General features: G+C 44.1%; 1 protein-coding gene and 1 pseudogene across 10 annotated transcripts in view; one reads left to right on the top strand and one right to left on the bottom strand.

The window, feature by feature from the left end:
* Positions 1-19,085, top strand: part of LOC134217420 (CLIP-associating protein) — a 128,650-nt gene that overhangs the window by 72,652 nt on the left and 36,913 nt on the right. For all 10 annotated transcript variants that reach the window (XM_062696172.1, XM_062696171.1, XM_062696179.1 and 7 more), the window contains one exon: positions 9,648-9,942. In XM_062696172.1, the coding sequence (XP_062552156.1) occupies positions 9,648-9,942 (295 nt within the window). The remainder of the gene's footprint in view (positions 1-9,647; positions 9,943-19,085) is intronic.
* LOC134218668 (U6 spliceosomal RNA) lies at positions 7,754-7,854 on the bottom strand (annotated as a pseudogene).

The following is a 19,085-nucleotide window of genomic DNA, read 5'->3' as shown; positions in this document are numbered from 1 at the left end:
TAATTCGTCTTAGACGGTTTAATACATTCCACTAATAAGAGCTTAATATATTTTTCTGATCGTGACTCGCTTTTTTAGAAGAACACAATGGTATCGTGCCAGCGCATTGCCGGCTTTCCAGATGGCCTTACCACGCCCTATGTCCTCGGAAGGTGGGAAGGATCGTGGCTATTAAAGGTGAGCTTATCGTCGATTATTACCCCAAGAGTTCGATGGAGCGTTCAGAGATGACCGCGTGCACCCCAAATTGACCTCTCTGCGATAGGGCCTATTCGCCAACACAGAGGGACTTACCGACGCGGTGCCTACGCCTGTCCCAGCCTTGACGAGGACCCCTTTCCGTCCTTGGGCTCGGAACCCGCTCGGTTGACCGACGCCGCGAAAGCGACGATACCATGTTGTTCTTCGCGCGGCCACTTGTTCGATAAAAGGATCGAGTTCGACCACAAGGCACCGGTATGACCCATAAAGCCGACTCCGATCCCTTGGACCACCTCTTATATGCGCCTAAACTAGCCATTCCTTGAGTCCACGCGCCACCTTCTGTGCTCGTCAGAGACGATTTGGACGATAGCCAATAAACGGCGTTCCAGCCAACCTCATCTTTACACATCCTCCGCCGGACTAGGTTGTCCGGGGTAGTGTCCAGACCACATGTGGCAAGCATGTGGTCACGCATTGTGCGAAAACGCGGGCACACGAACAACACGTGTTCCGTCGTTTCCTCTAAACCTGCGCACAACGGACACTCGGGCGAGGCCGAGTGTCCGAGCCGGTGTAGATACTGTCTGAGGCAACCATGGCCTGTAAGGACCTGGGTCAGGTGAAAAGTGATTTCCCCATGGTGCCTCTTGACCCACGTACCTATCTCCGGTATCAACCTATGTGTCCATCTACCCTTAGTGGAACTGTCCCACGCACGCTGCCATTTGACCATTTAAGCACAGTCCTACGGATGCTTCTTGTGCCGCGCATATCGAAGCACTCTATGTCTTCACCGATAACGATGTCAATAGGCATCATACCGGTGATGACGCAAAGTGCATCGTACGACACGGTACAGTACGCGCTCGCAACTCTTAGGCACATGAGCCTATACGTACTTTCTAACTTCGTTTTCTAGTTAATACGCAGGGCCGTGCCCCAAGCTGACCCCCCATACCTCAGTATGGACAGAGCAACGCTAGCCAGAAGCTTGCGCTTGCTGGCATAAACCTCAGAGCTATTGGACATCATCCGGGACAATGCCACTATAACTGTGGAGGCACGCTTGCAGGCGTAATTGACCCCCCCCAAGAGTTTGATGGAGCGTTCATAGGTGACCGCGCAGTTGCCTGCCCTAGTCACCGCTTGTTGCTCCGACTTTCGGTTGTAAACAACAACCACCTCAGTCTTGTGAGCCAGTTCTAACTTCCTGGAACTCATCCACTCCTCCACAATTGCGATCGAGGGGGCTGCAGTAAACTCCACCTCTTCGATCGATTCGCCGTAGACTTCCAGCGTAATATCGTCAGCTAAGCCGACGATTACCACGCCCACCTGGAACTTCAACCTCAAGACACCGTCGTACATGACGTTCCAAAACACCGGACCCAGTATGGAACCTTGCGGGATCCCTGAGGTTATGTCAACGCACTTCCGACCCGCCTCCGTTTCGTATACAGTAGCCGTTCGATAACTGCAAAATGTTTACTTCAGTTAACGAATGCCGTTCGATAACTGCAACGCATTCTAGACGTCAAACGGTTGTCAATCGACGTCAGATGCAATAAAAGTGCATCTAAATGTGCAGCGCAATGCAGTTGTCATTGAGTTTGACATCAGTTTGAAGTTTAGCGGTCCGATAACTGCAAAACTGTTGCAACTACCGAATTGCAGTTAAAAAGCATTGCAGTTGAATGACTTGCAGTTATCAAACGTCTACTGTACTAGTACTCAATTCTGGAAGTAGCTTCCGAGAATCTTGTACAGGTACTCGGGAATTCCAAGACGCAGGATTCATTTCATTTATTTAGTTAACATCTAAACAGATAATACTGAATCAACAGTTTGACGCCACAATGTACGGTTCGAGGCCGCATCTCTCCATCCTCGGATACGCCCCACGCTCGCCAAGTCGTTTTGCACCTGGTCTGCCCATCTCGCTCGCTGCGCTCCACGCCGTCTCGTACCTGCCGGATCGGAAGCGAACACCATCTTTGAAGGGTTGCTGTCCGGCATTCTTGCAACATGTCCTGCCCATCATACCCTTCCGGCTTTAGCTACCTTCTGGATACTGGGTTCGCCGTAGAGTTGAGCGAGCTCGTGGTTCATTCTTCGCCGCCACACACCGTCTTCTTGCACACCGCCAAAGATGGTCCTAAGCACCCGTCTCTCGAATACTCCGAGTGCTTGCAAGTCCTCCTCGAGCATTGTCCATGTTTCATGTCCGTAGAGGACAAACGGTCTAATAAGCGTCTTGTACATGACACATTTGGTGCGGTGCTTTTTTACCGCAGTTTCTTCTGGAGCCCGTAGTAGGCCCGACTTCCACAGATGATGTGCCTTCGGATTTCACGACTAACGTTGTTGTCAGCCGTTAGCAAGGATCCGAGGTAGACGAATTCCTTGACCACCTCGAAGGTATCCCCGTCTATCGTAACACTGCTTCCCAGGCGGGCCCTGTCGCACATGCATGTACTTTGTCTTTGACGCATTCACCACCAGTCCAACTTTTGTTGCTTCACGTTTCAGGCGGGTGTACAATTCTGCCACCTTTGCAAATGTTCGGCCGACAATGTCCATGTCATCCGCGAAGCAAATAAATTGACTGGATCTGTACATTCAAAGTTAATTGCCTATATGCCGGGTATTAAGCCACCCGGAGTGGAAATTAATTACTATGTCTGAAACTTGATTATGCATATGTACAACATGTGATAGATTTAGTTCGGAAAAGGTATTGGAGGGTAACCGCCCCTTCGGTGGGGTTTGATCCCACGACCCCAGTTCGCATGACAAGTGCTTTCCCTACTAAGCTACGAAGGACCTCCGTCGTCCACCGCAGCTTAGCGGGTACTGATGAAACCAAATTCCCAGCACCAGGTACCAGCCGATCTCTCGCAATACATTTTCAGAGGCAGCTAAATAAAATTTCCATTTAAAATTGGAAATTTTCCATAAACAATTAGGAAATTGCCAATAAAAAAATCAGGGTATGAACAATAAATAATTATAAAATTTCCACAAAGAAAACAAAATTTCCATAAACTATTAAGAATTTTCCACAAAACAAAAATAAATAAGCACTTTTAAAAGCAAAAATAGCAATTATAAAAGAAGAATTTTCCATAAAGAAATGAAAATGTTCCACGAAAAAAATACAAAATTTCCATAAATAAATCAATATTAGCAAATAAACAATTACAAAATTTTCCACAAAATGAATATATTTTTTCCATAAAAAAATAAAAATTTTCCACAAAATAATCAATAAAGAGCAATAAAAAAATAATAAAAAATACAAGAAAGCAATAAATCTGATGAAATTTTACATGAATTTCAAACGCTTTTAAAGAAGGGGTCATCTATTGAAAAAAAGCACAGTTTGATTGCTTTTTTATATTTCTTTATGGAAATTTTCTTATTTTTTTATTGCTTTTTATTGATCATTTCGTGGAAAATTGTTATTTTGTTATGGAAAAATATATTTATTTGTGTGAAAATTTTGTTATTTTTTATTGCTAATATTGATTTATTTATGGAAATTTTGTATTTTTTTCCGTGGAACATTTAATTTTTTTTATGGAAAATTCTTCTTTAATAATTGCAATTTTTGCTTTTAAAAGTGCTTATTTATTTTTGTTTTGTGGAAATTTTTTAATTGTTTATGGAAATTTTGTTTTATTTGTGGAAATTTTATATTTATTTATTGCTCATACCCTGATTTCTTTATTGGCAATTTTCTATTTTCTTATGGGAATTTTCTAATTGTTTAGGGGGAGTATTTATTTTAGTCAATAGACTAACTCTCTCAAATGTATTTTTGTACACAGGTATTGGAGGGTAACCGCCCCTTCGGTGGGGTTTGATCCCACGACCCCAGTTCGCATGACAGGTGCTTTCCCTACTAAGCTACGAAGGACCTCCGTCGTCCACCACAGCTTAGCGGGTACTGATGAAACCAAATTCCCAGCACCAGGTAATACCCGGCATATAGGCAATTAACTTTGAATGTACTGATCTCGAGTGGCGATCTCTCTTCGCTTGTGTGGTCGGGTCGGGATCTGACGACAAAACTGGCACAACCTCACACAACCCTACTTCATTGAGCGCCGTTGCTGATGAAGCAAGTGTGTAGGAGCCGGACAATACTAAAAACTCATCCTACTTGGTTGACATGTGTACAAAAATACATTTGAGAGAGTTAGTTCTGAAAATGAATTGCGAGAGATCGGCTGGTACCTGGTGCTGGAAATTTGGTTTCATCAGTACCCGCTAAGCTGCGGTGGACGACGGAGGTCCTTCGTAGCTTAGTAGGGAAAGCACCTGTCATGCGAACTGGGGCCGTGAGATCAAACCTCACCGAAGGGGCGGTTACCCTCCAATACCTTTTCCGAACTAAATCTATCACATGTTGTACATATGCATAATCAAGTTTCAGACATAGTAATTAATTTCCACTCCGGGTGGCTTAATACCCGGCATATAGGCAATTAACTTTGAATGTACTGATCTCGAGTGGCGATCTCTCTTCGCTTGTGTGGTCGGGTCGGGATCTGACGACAAAACTGGCACAACCTCACACAACCCTACTTCATTGAGCGCCGTTGCTGATGAAGCAAGTGTGTAGGAGCCGGACAATACTAAAAACTCATCCTACTTGGTTGACATGTGTACAAAAATACATTTGAGAGAGTTAGTTCTGAAAATGTATTGCGAGAGATCGGCTGGTACCTGGTGCTGGGAATTTGGTTTCATCAGTACCCGCTAAGCTGCGGCGGACGACGGAGGTCCTTCGTAGCTTAGTAGGGAAAGCACCTGTCATGCGAACTGGGGTCGTGGGATCAAACCCCACCGAAGGGGCGGTTACCCTCCAATACCTTTTCCGAACTAAATCTATCACATGTTGTACGTTGACTGGATCTGTTGAAAATCGTACCTCGGCTGTTACACCCGGCTCTCCGCATGATACCTTCTAGCGCAATGTTGAACAACAGGCACGAAAGTCCATCACCTTGTCTTAGTCCCCGGCGCGATTCGAACGAACTGGAGTGTTCGCCCGAAATCTTCACACAGTTTTGCACACCATCCACCGTTGCTTTGATCAGTCTGGTAAGCTTCCCAGGGAAGCTGTTCTCGTCCATAATTTTCCATAACTCTACGCGGTCTATACTGTCGTATGCCGCCTTGAAATCAAAGAGCAGATGGTGCGTTGGGACCTGGTATTCACGGCATTTTTGAAGGATTTGCCGTACAGTAAAGATCTGGTCCGTTGTCGAGCGGCCGTCAACGAAGCCGGCTTGATAACTTCCCACGAACTCGTTCACTAATGGTGACAGACGACGGAAGATGATCTTGGATATCACTTTGTAGGCGGCATTAAGGATGGTGATCGCTCGAAAGTTCTCACACTCCAGTTTGTCGCCTTTCTTGTAGATGGGGCATATAACCCCTTCCTTCCACTCCTCCGGTAGCTGTTCGGTTTCCCAGATTCTGACTATCAGTTTGTGCAGGCAAGTGGCCAGCTTTTCCGGGCCCATCTTGATGAGCTCAGCTCCGATACCATCCTTACCAGCTGCTTTATTGGTCTTTAGCTGTTGAATGGCATCCTTAACTTCCCTCAAGGTGGGGCTGGTTGGCTTCCATCGTTCGCAGAACTGACGTAGTCATCTTCTCCGCTGCCTTGACTTTCACTGCCTGTACTCTCAGCGCCATTCAGATGTTCCTCGTAGTGCTGCCGCCACCTTTGGATCACCACACGTTCGTCCGTCAAGATGCTCCCATCCTTATCCCGGCACATTTCGGCTCGCGGCATGAAGCCTTTGCGGGATGCGTTGAGCTTCTAATAGAACTTGCGTGTATCTTGAGAACGGCACAACTGTTCCATCTCCTCGCACTCCGCTTCTTCCAGGCGGCGTTTCTTCTCCTGAAAAAGGCGGGTCTGCTATCTCCGCTTCCGTCTATAACGTTCCACGTTCTGCCGGGTACCTTGCTGCAGCGCGACTGCCCGCGCTGCGTCCTTCTCCTCCAGAATCTGTCTGCACTCTTCGTCGAACCAATCGTTCCGTCGACTTCGGCCCATATACCCGACGTTGTTCTCCGCTGCGTCGTTAATGGCTGCTTTGACTGTATTCCAGCAGTCCTCAAGAGGGGCCCCATCGAGCTCACCCTCTTCCGGCAACGCTGCCTCGAGATGCTGCGCGTATGCAGTGGCGACATCAGGTTGCTTCAGTCGCTCCAGGTCGTACCGCGGCGGTCGTCGGTACAGAACATTGTTGATGACGGATAGTTTTGGGCGCAGTTTAACCATCACCAGATAGTGGTCAGAGTCGATGTTAGCGCCACGATATGTCCTGACGTCGATAATGTCGGAGAAGTGCCGTCCATCAATCAGAACGTGGTCGATTTGTGATTCTGTCTGCAGTGGTGATCTCCAGGTGTGCCGATACGGGAGACTGTGTTGGAAGTAGGTGCTGCGAATGGCCATATTCTTGGAGGCGGCGAAATCAATTAGTCGTAGGCCGTTTTCGTTCGTCAGCCGGTGAGCGCTGAACTTTCCAATAGTCGGTCTAAACTCCTCCTCTTGGCCAATCTGAGCGTTCAAATCTCCTATGATGATTTTGACGTCGTGGCTTGGGCAGCTGTCGTACTCACGTTCCAGCTGCGCGTAGAATGCGTCCTTATCATCTCAGTGCTTCCAGAGTGTGGGCTATGGATGTTGATTATGCTGAAGTTGAAGAACCGGCCTTTGATCCTCAACCTGCACATTCTTTCATTGATCGGCCACCACCCGATCACGCGCCTTTGCATATCGCCCATCACTATGAAAGCTGTTCCCATCTCGTGTGTGTTGCCGCAGCTCTGGTAGATGGTATGATTACCTCAAAACGTTCGCACCATTGATCCCTTCCAACAAACCTCCTGCAGCGCTACGATGCCGAATCCACGATCCTTGAGCACATCGGCGAGTATGCGTGTGCTCCCGATGAAGTTGAGAGATTTGCAGTTCCACGAACCGAGTTTCCAATCGCTAGTCCATTTTCGTCGCAGTGGTCTTCGCCGATGGTTCCGGTCCGTAATCTCTTGTTGATTGTTCGTTGCTTATGATTTTTTAAAGGCTGGCTTGCAGGGCCTGACACCAAACCTCCTAAATTTCCGGAGGGACATTCCTCCTTTTTTCCGGTGGACCATGGTGCACAGTTTCACTTAGAGTCCCTCGCTGGCACTCGGACGATGATCAGCCGCCCCTAACATGGAGAACAGACGCTGTTGTGAGCCGATCCTGACATGGAGAACAGACGCTCAATAAGATTTGCACCTCCGGAGAGGAGCAAACCACCCTTTCCCTGTCAGCATACGACCATAGTTCCCACCGGGGTTGGTTACCCGATCTTCCCTAAGGTTGCTCGTATCCCGGCCAGCACCGCGGGGAGGTAGGGATAGGAGTTGCTGGGTAAAAGGCTAAGGACTGCGAGATGGGGTCTATTTTATTCCTTCAGGTACGCGAAGTACCAATGGTATGCTTTACCCAGCATTTGCCTTGCCATTTTTAAAAAATGTGGAACGCTTCACGATTTTGCGTGTCATCCTTGCGCAGGGGCCATGCTAATCTTCTCTGTATCATTCCAATTTCAGTATATGTCCAGCCAAGACGCAGGAGCGTATCTCTAATAGCTGCCGAACTGGCATTATTGAATGCATTCCTCACGTCGAGAGTCACTACTGCACAATAGTGAACTTTCCCTCCTCTTACGCTGCATAGCTATCTCCGCGGATTTGGTAATCGACAAGATAGCGTCTACGGTCCCCTTTCGGAAGCCAAACTGGTTACTCGATAGACCATCCGCACTCTTCTTGCGTATCAACAACCTCGAAGCAGGCTTTTTTGCTTGATCTAATCTCAGTCTTCAGAGCGGCTCTAGCAGCCACGAACGCCACCCGTCGTTCAACACGCTCATCTTCTGTGCGTGCTCGCTGCATCCGCCTCCGTGCCCGTAGGCAGGCGCGACGCAGGTTCGCAATTGCTTGAGTCCTAGTACCTAAGTTGTTCTGAACGAGAAAAAAAAATATTTTGTGCGAGGATGAAGTAACTTCTAAAATTAGTCAAAAAATGTGTTTTTTTGATATTTAAAAAATATCTGCAGACTGTAGAAACGTATAATACCAAAAACTAATTCAGAATATAGGCAAAAATCCACAGAAAAATAAAAAAATATAAAACGAATGGGTGGCCCCAAAAAAAATGTGAACTGACCTAAAATTTGATTTTTCACCTAAAAAATGCTCATTTTTCAATCGATCTGGCGCGACATCTAAACGATTTTTTAGAAAGTCGTTTTTCTCTACAAAAATTATCCAGATAGGTATATCTTTCATTTCAGGGTTGAGCACCATGAACATCGATTTTTGTTTGGGACACCCTACTGTATATGTATAAATGAGTGTGTATGTGTGTTTATATGTCTACACTTATATAAAAAGTATTCGTCATGTTTTAATAGAGATTAATATGAAAACATGACAAATACTCATGTCGATCAGTATATATACATACATATACATATGTATATGTATATGTGTATATTTTTATATGTATATGTGTATATATGTGAATGGGTGTGTGTACTTTTGTGAGGCTGCGTGCGTGTTAAATAAATTTTACAGTTTATCAAACCTAACCTCTCTTCAATAATTCTGACGCTGAACATGTTTGAGCATTTACATAGGCTTAATCGCAATACATATTAGCAAGGACATTGCCCTTGATAACAATCGATCAGCCCTTGTATGCACGAACCTGCACACGTCTTCAGGATCTGCTGCACTTTTTATACACTACACATTTGTTTCGACCGCGGTTACTGGACACTATTTCTATTGTTCTACTTTTAAACGAATCACCGGACAAAAGTAGAGCGCAAAAAAAACAACCGCACTGGAAGACGGTCAAAACGAGACTTCTCTAATGGTAACAAGTTTTACTATTATAGTTATACAAGGATATAATTCATGAATAACATAGGAATAACAAAATCTGATATCACAGCAAAATGTGTTATTATTATGTTATTTGTTTGTTATTCACCTGTACTCGGGATAAATAAAATAAAACAATTACACATGACAATAGTTGGTCAGAATAACTGTCACTCTTATGCAGTGCTGCTAGTTTATCTTTTGCTATAGCTTCAAAGAATCGAAAACGTACGCTTACCCCACGCGCACTCTTATCCCACTCTAAAGAGAAATTTATATTTTTGCCGAAAAAAAAAGATCAAAAAGACTCAGTGTCGGGAACGTCAAATGGTGTACACCACACCCCTTCATTTCAAAGAGCAATATAAAAGAAGTCTCCAGGCCAATTTTTAGCCACTTATTTTTGTTTTATTATTTCTACCCACTATCAATTATTGAAAATAAATCAATGTAAGTATTTTTTTTAACAGGGGAACGCAATTTGGATCACTACGCCGTAACGTGTATGGAACAAACAGTCCCAGGAGATTAGACAGGCCACCAGTGAATCCAGGACGACCCGTTCTAGCCCAGAAAATACTTCAACAGAGTAGAGAAGCTGAAAACGCTTTAGCAGATGCACTTTCACCAGATGATCATGATTTATCCACGGATTTTTCTCGTTTGGCACTGCATCGCAAAATATCACGCGATGAATCGGATGAAAGTGAAGCCTCATCTGTTTGCTCGGAAAGGAGTTTTGACTCTTATAGAAGGGGGAATGATGTATGTATGAATTTTATGTCAAATGTTATAATATTATACAATATAGATAATTACAATATAATAGATTTTTTTTTCAATTACTTTTTTTTCGCGTGTGTATGTGTACAAATTTTGTAGACACACTTTTTGAAACTTAGCATTATTAGCATTAGCATTAGCATTAGCATTGTTACGGTTTAATTCGTAGATTGGACACTAGTGATACTCATGTTTTACTTTTGAGATCCTTATCTAGAATGCTATCAGAAATCAAGAAGAGGAGTGCTCCTTGGTTCCAGTCTTAAACAAAAGAAAATAACAAAAGCATGAGGATTACTACTCCTGGCCGCCCATCTTCACCGTAACTAGGAGAGGAAGGAAGTGTTGAATGTGGTACTTACTTAACGAGAGGCCACCGACTTAGCGACACCCTCATAGAAAGAGTACCACGGGTTGGATAATGAGGAAGGTATTCGTTGGGTCAGGATTTGCCTGTAGCTGGCAATGTAACCATGGTAGATCTTACCCCGTAACACACCACGTAAAGGTGTCTACCCAGCATTACGGGTCTCACACTTTTTGAAACTTAGCATTACCTGTCATAAGACGAGTTTAAACAATCCCATTGAATTCCACCACTTAATTGTATCCTGACAGATACGTATTTCGACCTTAACAGCAAGGCCGTCTTCAGTGTCTCGTACTTGACTCGACTTGTCGACAAGGTCGAAGTCAAGTACGAGACACTTTGAAGACGGCCTTGACTTATCGAAAATACTGTCTGTCAGAACCTAATGTTGAAGTCAATGATTTAAACTCGTCTTACCTGTTTGAAATAACTGTTCCACTAAAAAGCTCAAAATAATTTTCTTATCACTTAGCATTATCCGATTTACTCGCGACAAGTTGCATTCGACGGGGAATTGTGGTCCTATTGTTTTCTATTGAAAATTGGCTTGATCGGACATTGCATTTCGGAATTATTGAAAAATCATTGTTTTTTTCCCAAAACTCCCCCATTGGAAAAAAAATGCAAAATTGAAAAAAAAAATAAAACTTCTAAAATTGGTGCAATGCATTTTAATCAATGCAAAACATGAATAATATTCGAAAAAATATAAACTATTCCCCTGAAGAGCTTTTTGCCTTTCTCGTACAACAAAGTTGTACCGAAAGGCTATATAATCAATCAAAACCAACTTTTGATACGGAGCCCGGAGACCCATGGTGTTTATATACCAATCGTGACTCAGCTTCGACGAATTGAGGTGATGTCTGTATGTTTTTTCTCTCTTCCCTGAGCAATGGAGGGGAATCTGCTCAACAGACATCCTGGAGTTTGTCCAGGAGCGTGCAGGCTGAAGGACCACTTCCAACAGCAAACGAGGGAGGCAGGACTACATCCCCGACCCGCTAAACCGTTTCCATTGCCGCTTTCCAGGTGGCCTTACCACGTCCTATGTCCTCGGAAGGTGGGAAGGGTAGACTTCGCGCCTGCTTCCCTCTGCACGACTATCGGTAGCATCAAGAATGATGATGCCGCGTACCCTTCAAATCAAACCTCTCTGCGATAGGGTTTGTTCCTTTAACACACAGAGGAATCCTTGCCGACGCGGTGCCTACATGCCTACACCAGCCTTGACGAGGACCCGCTTTCCGGTCCTCGGGCTCTGGAACCCGCCCGATTGACCGACGCCGCGAAAGCGACAAATGCCATGCTATTGCTCTTCGCGCGGCCATTACTGTTCGATAAAAAGGATCGGAGTTCGACCACCAGAGCATGGGCACCGACTCAGAACTTCCCTTGGACCACCTCTTATTTGCGCCTGAACTAGCCATCCTTGAGTCCACGCACCACCTTCTGTGTAAGCTCCGACGCACGATTTGAGCGATAGCCGATAAAACGGCGTTCCAATTCCAACTTCATGCTTTACACATCCTCCGAACTACGGTTGTCCGGGGTAGTGTCCAGACCACTTGTGGCAAGCATAGTGGTTTGCACGCATTGCCTGCAAAGAAACGTGGGCACACGAACAACACGTGTTCCGCCGTTTTCCTCTAAACCTGCGCACACTAAATACTTCAGGCGAGGCCGAGCAAGCCAGCTGCGTTACATGCACTGTGAATTTGCAGCACGGCATGAAACGCCAGGCACTTCAGACCCCCATGGGGTGCTTGTTGTTCAGTTTTGCTGGAACAAATCAAACAATTATGGGAGGGTTCGTGCAACATTATTGCCTTTTGTCCCTCCAATCCGCAGCGGTATTGACAGAGCTTGCTTCTGTCTTGCTTGGCCTTCGCAGTCCCATTGCTTGTGCCCCGGTTCCAGGCACTTGAAGCAAACTTCGGGTTGCTCGTATATGCCCACAGGCAGTGTTGGTAAAAACTCAAAATCTCAAAACTCATGGATGATTCAATTCAAGCGTGAGTTGAAACGCACCCAACTCAGCACCTAAAAACTCATGGATGAGTTGAATCATCCATTTGAATCATCGTAGGTTTTCTTTTGTTCTCCTTCGTTAAAAACAATGAATTGACGTTTGTCGCATAAAATACCGACCTCCCACCTTGACGCTCTCTAACTTGACTAGCTTGGAGGCATCCGCTGCAGATAGCCGAACCAATGCTACCTGTGTCCCTGCCGTACCTTCCCGTAGCCGAACGGCTGCTGTGGGCGTCTCCACTTCACACCGTTACCCCTTACCACCGTCTTTCCTGGGTGGACGGACCTTTCCAGGTCCTTCTTCCCCCGGTTTGGGAGGTACCTGGCCGGGGTTCAGCTTCCCAGCCCCACTACCCTTGTTCGGGGTAGTAACCTTCCGCGTTTTGGAGCGGCACCCAGGGAGCTCATCCCCTGGAGACCCCGTTTTTGCGTCTGCTCCGTTGGTGCAGTGACCCCCGACGTGCCCGCAAATTCTTGAGCCTCAGTCTGGGTAGACTTTGGCACCACCGTCTTCGCTGGCACGCCCTCGGTCGATTCGACCTTGCCCGAGTCCGCGAATCCTTGTGCCTCAGTCTGGGTAAACCTCGACTCCACGGATTTCACGGGTTTACACTTGGCCGTCCCGACCGCCCTCTCCAGCTTGGCGTCCAACATCGACTTTCAAAGTTTCAGCAAGCTCCTCTTGAGGTCCTTACTGATATTATGCTTCGATGACGCAAAGTCGATGATGGCGTCCAGCTATTCCGTCGCCACCTCGAAGGCCGAAAGCCCATCGCGTTTGCGGTTCATCGCCTTCACAAGCCATGGGCCGTCTATAACCTCTACCGGCGTAGCCTGGGAGATGGTTAAGTGAGCACCGAGCAGCCGACTATTGCTTCTGGCCTCCTAGGTGGAGACCTGAACAACACACCTGAAGAATTGACTTGTTTTTTCATTTTGGTCCCACGAGTTGCTCGGGAAAAGACGCCACGCCAGAGCCCAGCATGACGCGGTAAGGGACAATTACTGTGGAGGGTGCCCAGTAGAGTGATTCAAATTTTGACTTTTTCGCTCCCCTATGCTTAAACGATGACATTTGCTGTTTTATTAATCCTCCTAAATTTTTAGCTGATTTGGATGTAACTAGACTGAGCACGGGCAGTTTGAAGTTTGTATGAAAATTACTACGAAAACAGTCACTTTCGAGGAAAACCGTTCCGTAACGTTACTCATTAAGTCCTAAAATATACGACTTTATTGCCAACATAGAAAATGTTGCAATGAAACTGGTCGTCTTTGTTGCGAAACAATTCTGTGCTTGTAAGAAAAGTAATTGGGGAAATACTGAATCGTGGTAAATTCAATTTAACACGTAAAAGAATAACATCAATATCAATAATGAGCATTTTTGTCCTATAACTAAGGAAGTATTCTATGAAGTCATCGGGTCGATTACATTTGAATATTTGATGGCTTGCAACACGGAACGGTCTTTTGCTTTAGTGACGATTTCTATAGTAATTCCCATACAAACTTCAAACTGCTCGTGCTCAGTCTAGTTACATCCAAATTAGCTAAAAATTTAGGAGGATTAATTAAACAGCAATTGTCATCGTTTAAGCATAGGGGAGCGAAAAAGTCAAAATTTGAATCACTCTAGTGCCCAGGTACCCCACAGGCTCCGTAAAAGGCCTAGCTCATTATTTCACCGCCCTGGCCATGCATCCCCTCGGCATGGGTCGCTTAACGCCTTGGGATTAGAGGTTAGAGACGACGGTCCCTTTGGTCGCACCCACTCACTCTAGCTGATGTCAGAAGGACAACAGTGCCCAGGCTGCACTACCAGCTAAGTACAAACCCCTTAGCTGGCGGTCGATTGTCATCGGAAGACCCGTGGAAGCGTGAGATTGGAACTTGTGAGGACCAGAGCTGTGTAGGTCGCTCCTTCCCAGATGTCAACTCACCATTTCGCAGCCACATGTCTGTATGTGCGTATGTATGTGTGTGTGTATAAATTTTGTAGACACACTTTTTGGAACTTAGCATTTTAATTAATGCAAAACATGAAAAATGATCGAAAAATATAAACTAATCCCCTAAAGAGCTTTTTGCCTTTCTCGTACAACAAAGTTGTATCGAAAGGCTATATGATCACTCCAAAAAAACAACTTTTGATAGCGCACCAACGAACTTTTTGATAACCCCGGAGACCCATAGTGTTGTATACCAATCGAGCCTAGTCACTAAAAAGTCACTATTTGCATCCAAAAGTCACTAAAGTCACTATTTTTCGGAAAATGGTCACTAAAGTCACTATTTTCGCACCACAGTTTGTAAAAAAAAATTCTAAATAAAATTCATTTGTACCTACCATTATCATCAACCAAATCAAATGTGAATCTGTTAACAAAATATATAAAGTTTGAAAAATTGCTCCAATGCCGCCTTATGAAAGGTAGAGTGGGTTCGAACCATGAACTTCGGGATCAAGAGACACACAGACAGACCACACAGCGAAGCTTGGGCATACGTTTAGGCAACGCCGTATATAAAGCGCAGGATTGTTACGACTACGAGGATTTCGTGGTTTTTGCTATTCTCGCGGATTTGATGCGGATTTACATAACGGTTGAGGCTTCGCGCGGATTTAGTTTTGGGTGGAAATTTAATAAATAAGGAGCGTAGGATTTTGTTTTCGATAGCAAAATGTCGTTGAGAAGGGACTCCACATTTGAAGTCTATGCTTACCCATTTTTTTTTTTGGATATTTCCAACACTCTAACTTTCACCTACTCAGTGACTGAGTAAAATTATATTGCCATCTCTTTTCTTCCCACGGAAATTTTACTCAGTTTCCGTCAAAAGCAGGATTACTCATAGTTTTGAGTTGTCCTGCTTTTGACGGAAATTGAGTAAAATTTCCGTGCGATAGAAAGAGAGAGCAATACAATTCTACTCAGTCACTGAGTAGGTGAAAGTTAGCATGAAGCCATTATTGAATGCATTATACTCTTGAGCGCTCGTTTGACAAGCATTATAAGGGTAAGAACTTACCTTGTTGTCATTTTTCATCGTTTCTGAATATTCATTTTTTTTCGTCACGTAAATTTTGACATAATTCCGAGATATTTCGTGGTTTCTGATTGATTAACCCCTCTACGACGAACCACACAGCATGGTATTGTCGGCGAAGTTTTATCTGCGCTTCTTAGGCAAATCCAGCGCACTACTTCCTAAGTTGGGTAAGTTGCCTGTATCTAGAGAAAAATCCACCTTCGTTATAAAAAGCTTCCTAACTTTGTTTCTCTTAGAGGAACTTTCACTGTAATTTCTGTAGCGATGACCGCATAAATCTTTATGTAAAATTCCGCCTTGAATTTGGGAAATAATTTTCAGAAGGTTTTTCTTAGGAATTCACCAAACAATATCTATAGTTATTCTCAAAAAGATTTCTCCCGGAATTCATGAAAAAATCCGCTTGTATTTGAAAAAGATTTTTTTTCAAGGATTCGCAGAGAAGTTTTGATAGTAATTGACGTGCAGTTTCCGCGGAAATCCCTGAAAGAGACAGCAGGAATGTCTACAAAATATTCTGCCTTGAATTTATGGTATGAAAGAATTTCCGGAAGTTTTTGTGCTGACATTCGCCATCGGATTTCTGTTGGAATTTCCGTTTGAACTCCTGGAAAAAGATTACACAAGGATTGAAGTAATTTCTGCACAATTAGTGAAAAAAAATCCTAGAAATTTACACTAGGTTTTCCACAGAAAATCAACTTCCGCTGAAATTTCTGAAAAAATTCAGAGTTTTCCAAAGCAATTTCTGCATCAAATTCAAGATTTTGGATCACATTTTACGAAACTTGAAACTTAGGAAACTTAGGTTTGGTAAAATTCATGTTATATATGAGTTAATGTTTTTAATGAAACCGAGATCAGGGTCTCGAAAAAAACAAATGGCAAATGGACTCTATATGTATTTAAATTTGTTTCAATTAAAAATGTTATTTTGTATCGTATTTTAAAAATGTCATCATAATTTTGGATTCTTTAAGTTTTTTAAACAATTTTTTCTTATAAAGATTCATAAGCTTTGTGATTGCAAATAATTCAATTTATTAATTTATTGCCGAAAAACCGTGTGTTAATTTTTCAACGTGTCAAAACCAATGTTCACACGTCTAACTACATAAAAATTAGCGAAAGCCCCAACCAAAACATCGTTCTGGTAGGTTTTTATACTGCCTTGCCGCTGAATTATCTATATATGGTGAAACTTTTGGGAATATATTTTGACGAGATAATATTTTTTGATCGATAGTAAAAGGAGCGCAAAATTTGTTATACTTCATTCTGCCTTTTTCATACACAAACTGCAGTTTCACGAAAACTTCGAGCTCATCTTAAACTTTATTACCACAATGCTGTAGAACTTGCTTCAAAATCGTTGTTCAAATTATAAGCATGGTTTAGAGTAACAACTTGTAACTCGTTACCTGCTCCCGTGTGTTACGGAATAAGGTTTACCATGGTCATATTGCTAGCCTCTGGACATCCAACGAATACGTTCCTCAATATCCAACTCTGTGGTATTTATGATGGTGTCGCCTAGTCGGTTGTCCCCTGCTAAGATCCATTCTTTCCCTAGTTACGATGAAGATGCACACGGCCAGCAGTAGTAATCCTCATGATTTTGTAATTTTTCCCTAGTTTGAGATCCCTAGTTTCCGATCTACTACGAGTTACTCAATAACAATTCGAATGCAACTCAGCTCACTACCTGGTTAGTACTTCATACAAAAGTCACTATTTGATCACTTTTTCTGCTTCTGAAAGTCACTATTTGGTCACTTTTTTCGTCATCATTGGTCACTAAGTCACTATTTTGAACGGCATTTATCGCTACCAGCCCTGATGTATGTTTCTTTTTTTTTTTTTCTTTTTTTTTACAAGGGAGAATGCATTTACACACTAACCCAGTACACGTGCATTGTAGTTGCCAAACTACCGCACGGAACTGTACTGGAGTGTCGGACTCGACCATACCGGTAATACCGACTAAACTCCCTTGGGCTCCACCATCGTTTCCAGGAACTACCTCGCAGTACTACTTCTGGGGATGGCAGTACTAAGCGTACTCGCTCATTATCGCTCACACAGGCACTCGTCCTATGCGAGACTGACTTGGGTGCTCGCACACCATTCACTCCATTTGAGTCTGACTTGGATGCTCTCCCGGGCGCTCCGCTGCCATGCCTCGAGGTGTCAATAGCGGTAACTGCCTGGGCCTACAGATATTACGCTACGACACTCCTGCCTCAGCACGAGCAGATCAATCACACCGAAGCAGACCACACGCTACCCTGCCGAAGCAGGGACACTCCCCATGCACCACATGTGCACAACTGTAGGTGTGTGGGTACAACCCACTGCTACCCTGCCGCCGAAGCAGCTTCTCCAAAGACCATTCGCTCCATGTGACCCTTTTCGGGTGCTCACTCTAACACTCCACTGCCATGCCTCAAGGTGTCGATAGGTACCTCGACTCCTACCTCAGCATGTGCAGTCCATACTCAGACTTCTGCTGCGCTTCGAGGTGACAATATCGGCGACACGCTATGACACTCCTGCCTCAGCACAACCAGATCACTCACTCCCTGCCGAAGCAGCTCACGCGCTACCCTACCGAAGTAGGGACACTCACCATGCCAATTGGCACTCCCTGGGCTTGTGCTTTTGAAGCGGCACACAGTCGCTTTGATAGAGTCTGCTTACGGGCACTTGTGGTTTTTTGGGAGGGATTTTAGCAGAGCCCACTGCTAAATCCCACCACGCCCTAGGCAGTTCTCCCTGACTCGCAGACAGCTGGGGAGGGGTCGTCAAGCCCTTGGACATGGTCCATGCTGTCCCTACTGTCCCTGCTGCCCCCAGCCCTGATGTATGTGTGTGTGTGTATGTGTGTATATGTACAAATTTTGTAGACACACTTTTTGGAACAACAAAGTTGTACCGAAAGGCTATCATTTCACTCCAAAATCGAACTTTTTATAGAAGTCTCGGAGACCCATGATGTTATATACCAATCGACTCAGCTCGTCGAGCTGAACAAATGTCTGTCTGTCCGTGTGTATTTGTGTGTGTGTGTGTGTGTGTGCACACAAAAACCGAAAAAACATTAGCCACTTTTTCATATAGTAATTCTTGACCGATTTTCTCGCAAGTTGCATTCCACAGGGGACAAAATTTTGTTGATCACTATTGAATTTGATACCGATAAACCATTGCGTTTAAAAGTTATTAAGAAAATGGAATCGAACTATATAAGCGCCATATGAGGTTGCTGTCTTGGCTAAATACGAGAAAGGCAGTATCACCACTCGGTGAATTAAGTTTTTTTTAGTGATTTTTGCACGAGAAAGGCACCAACACCGCTAGGTGGATTAATCAGGGTTTTTGACCTTTCTAATGTGATTTTTTCAATATATTTTATAATGCACGAGCAAGGCATCATCACTGCTAGGTGGATTAATCTGGGTTTATATTATAATTATAAGTTCATCACGTGAATATAATAGATAGTATGAATCTAAGATTTAAATTTTGAGTCTATTATATTTCTACTATTCAATTGTTCTATTTCAATATATTTTTTATCACTTCATAGATCATCTTCTATTCTAAATCATGTTTTAATTATTCTTCTTATATATTAGCAGTTCGCTTCGAAATCATGATTTTTTTA

Source organism: Armigeres subalbatus, chromosome 2 (assembly GCF_024139115.2).
Source record: "Armigeres subalbatus isolate Guangzhou_Male chromosome 2, GZ_Asu_2, whole genome shotgun sequence".
Lineage (NCBI taxonomy): Eukaryota > Metazoa > Arthropoda > Insecta > Diptera > Culicidae > Armigeres > Armigeres subalbatus.
This window is presented reverse-complemented; position numbering and strand designations above follow the sequence as displayed.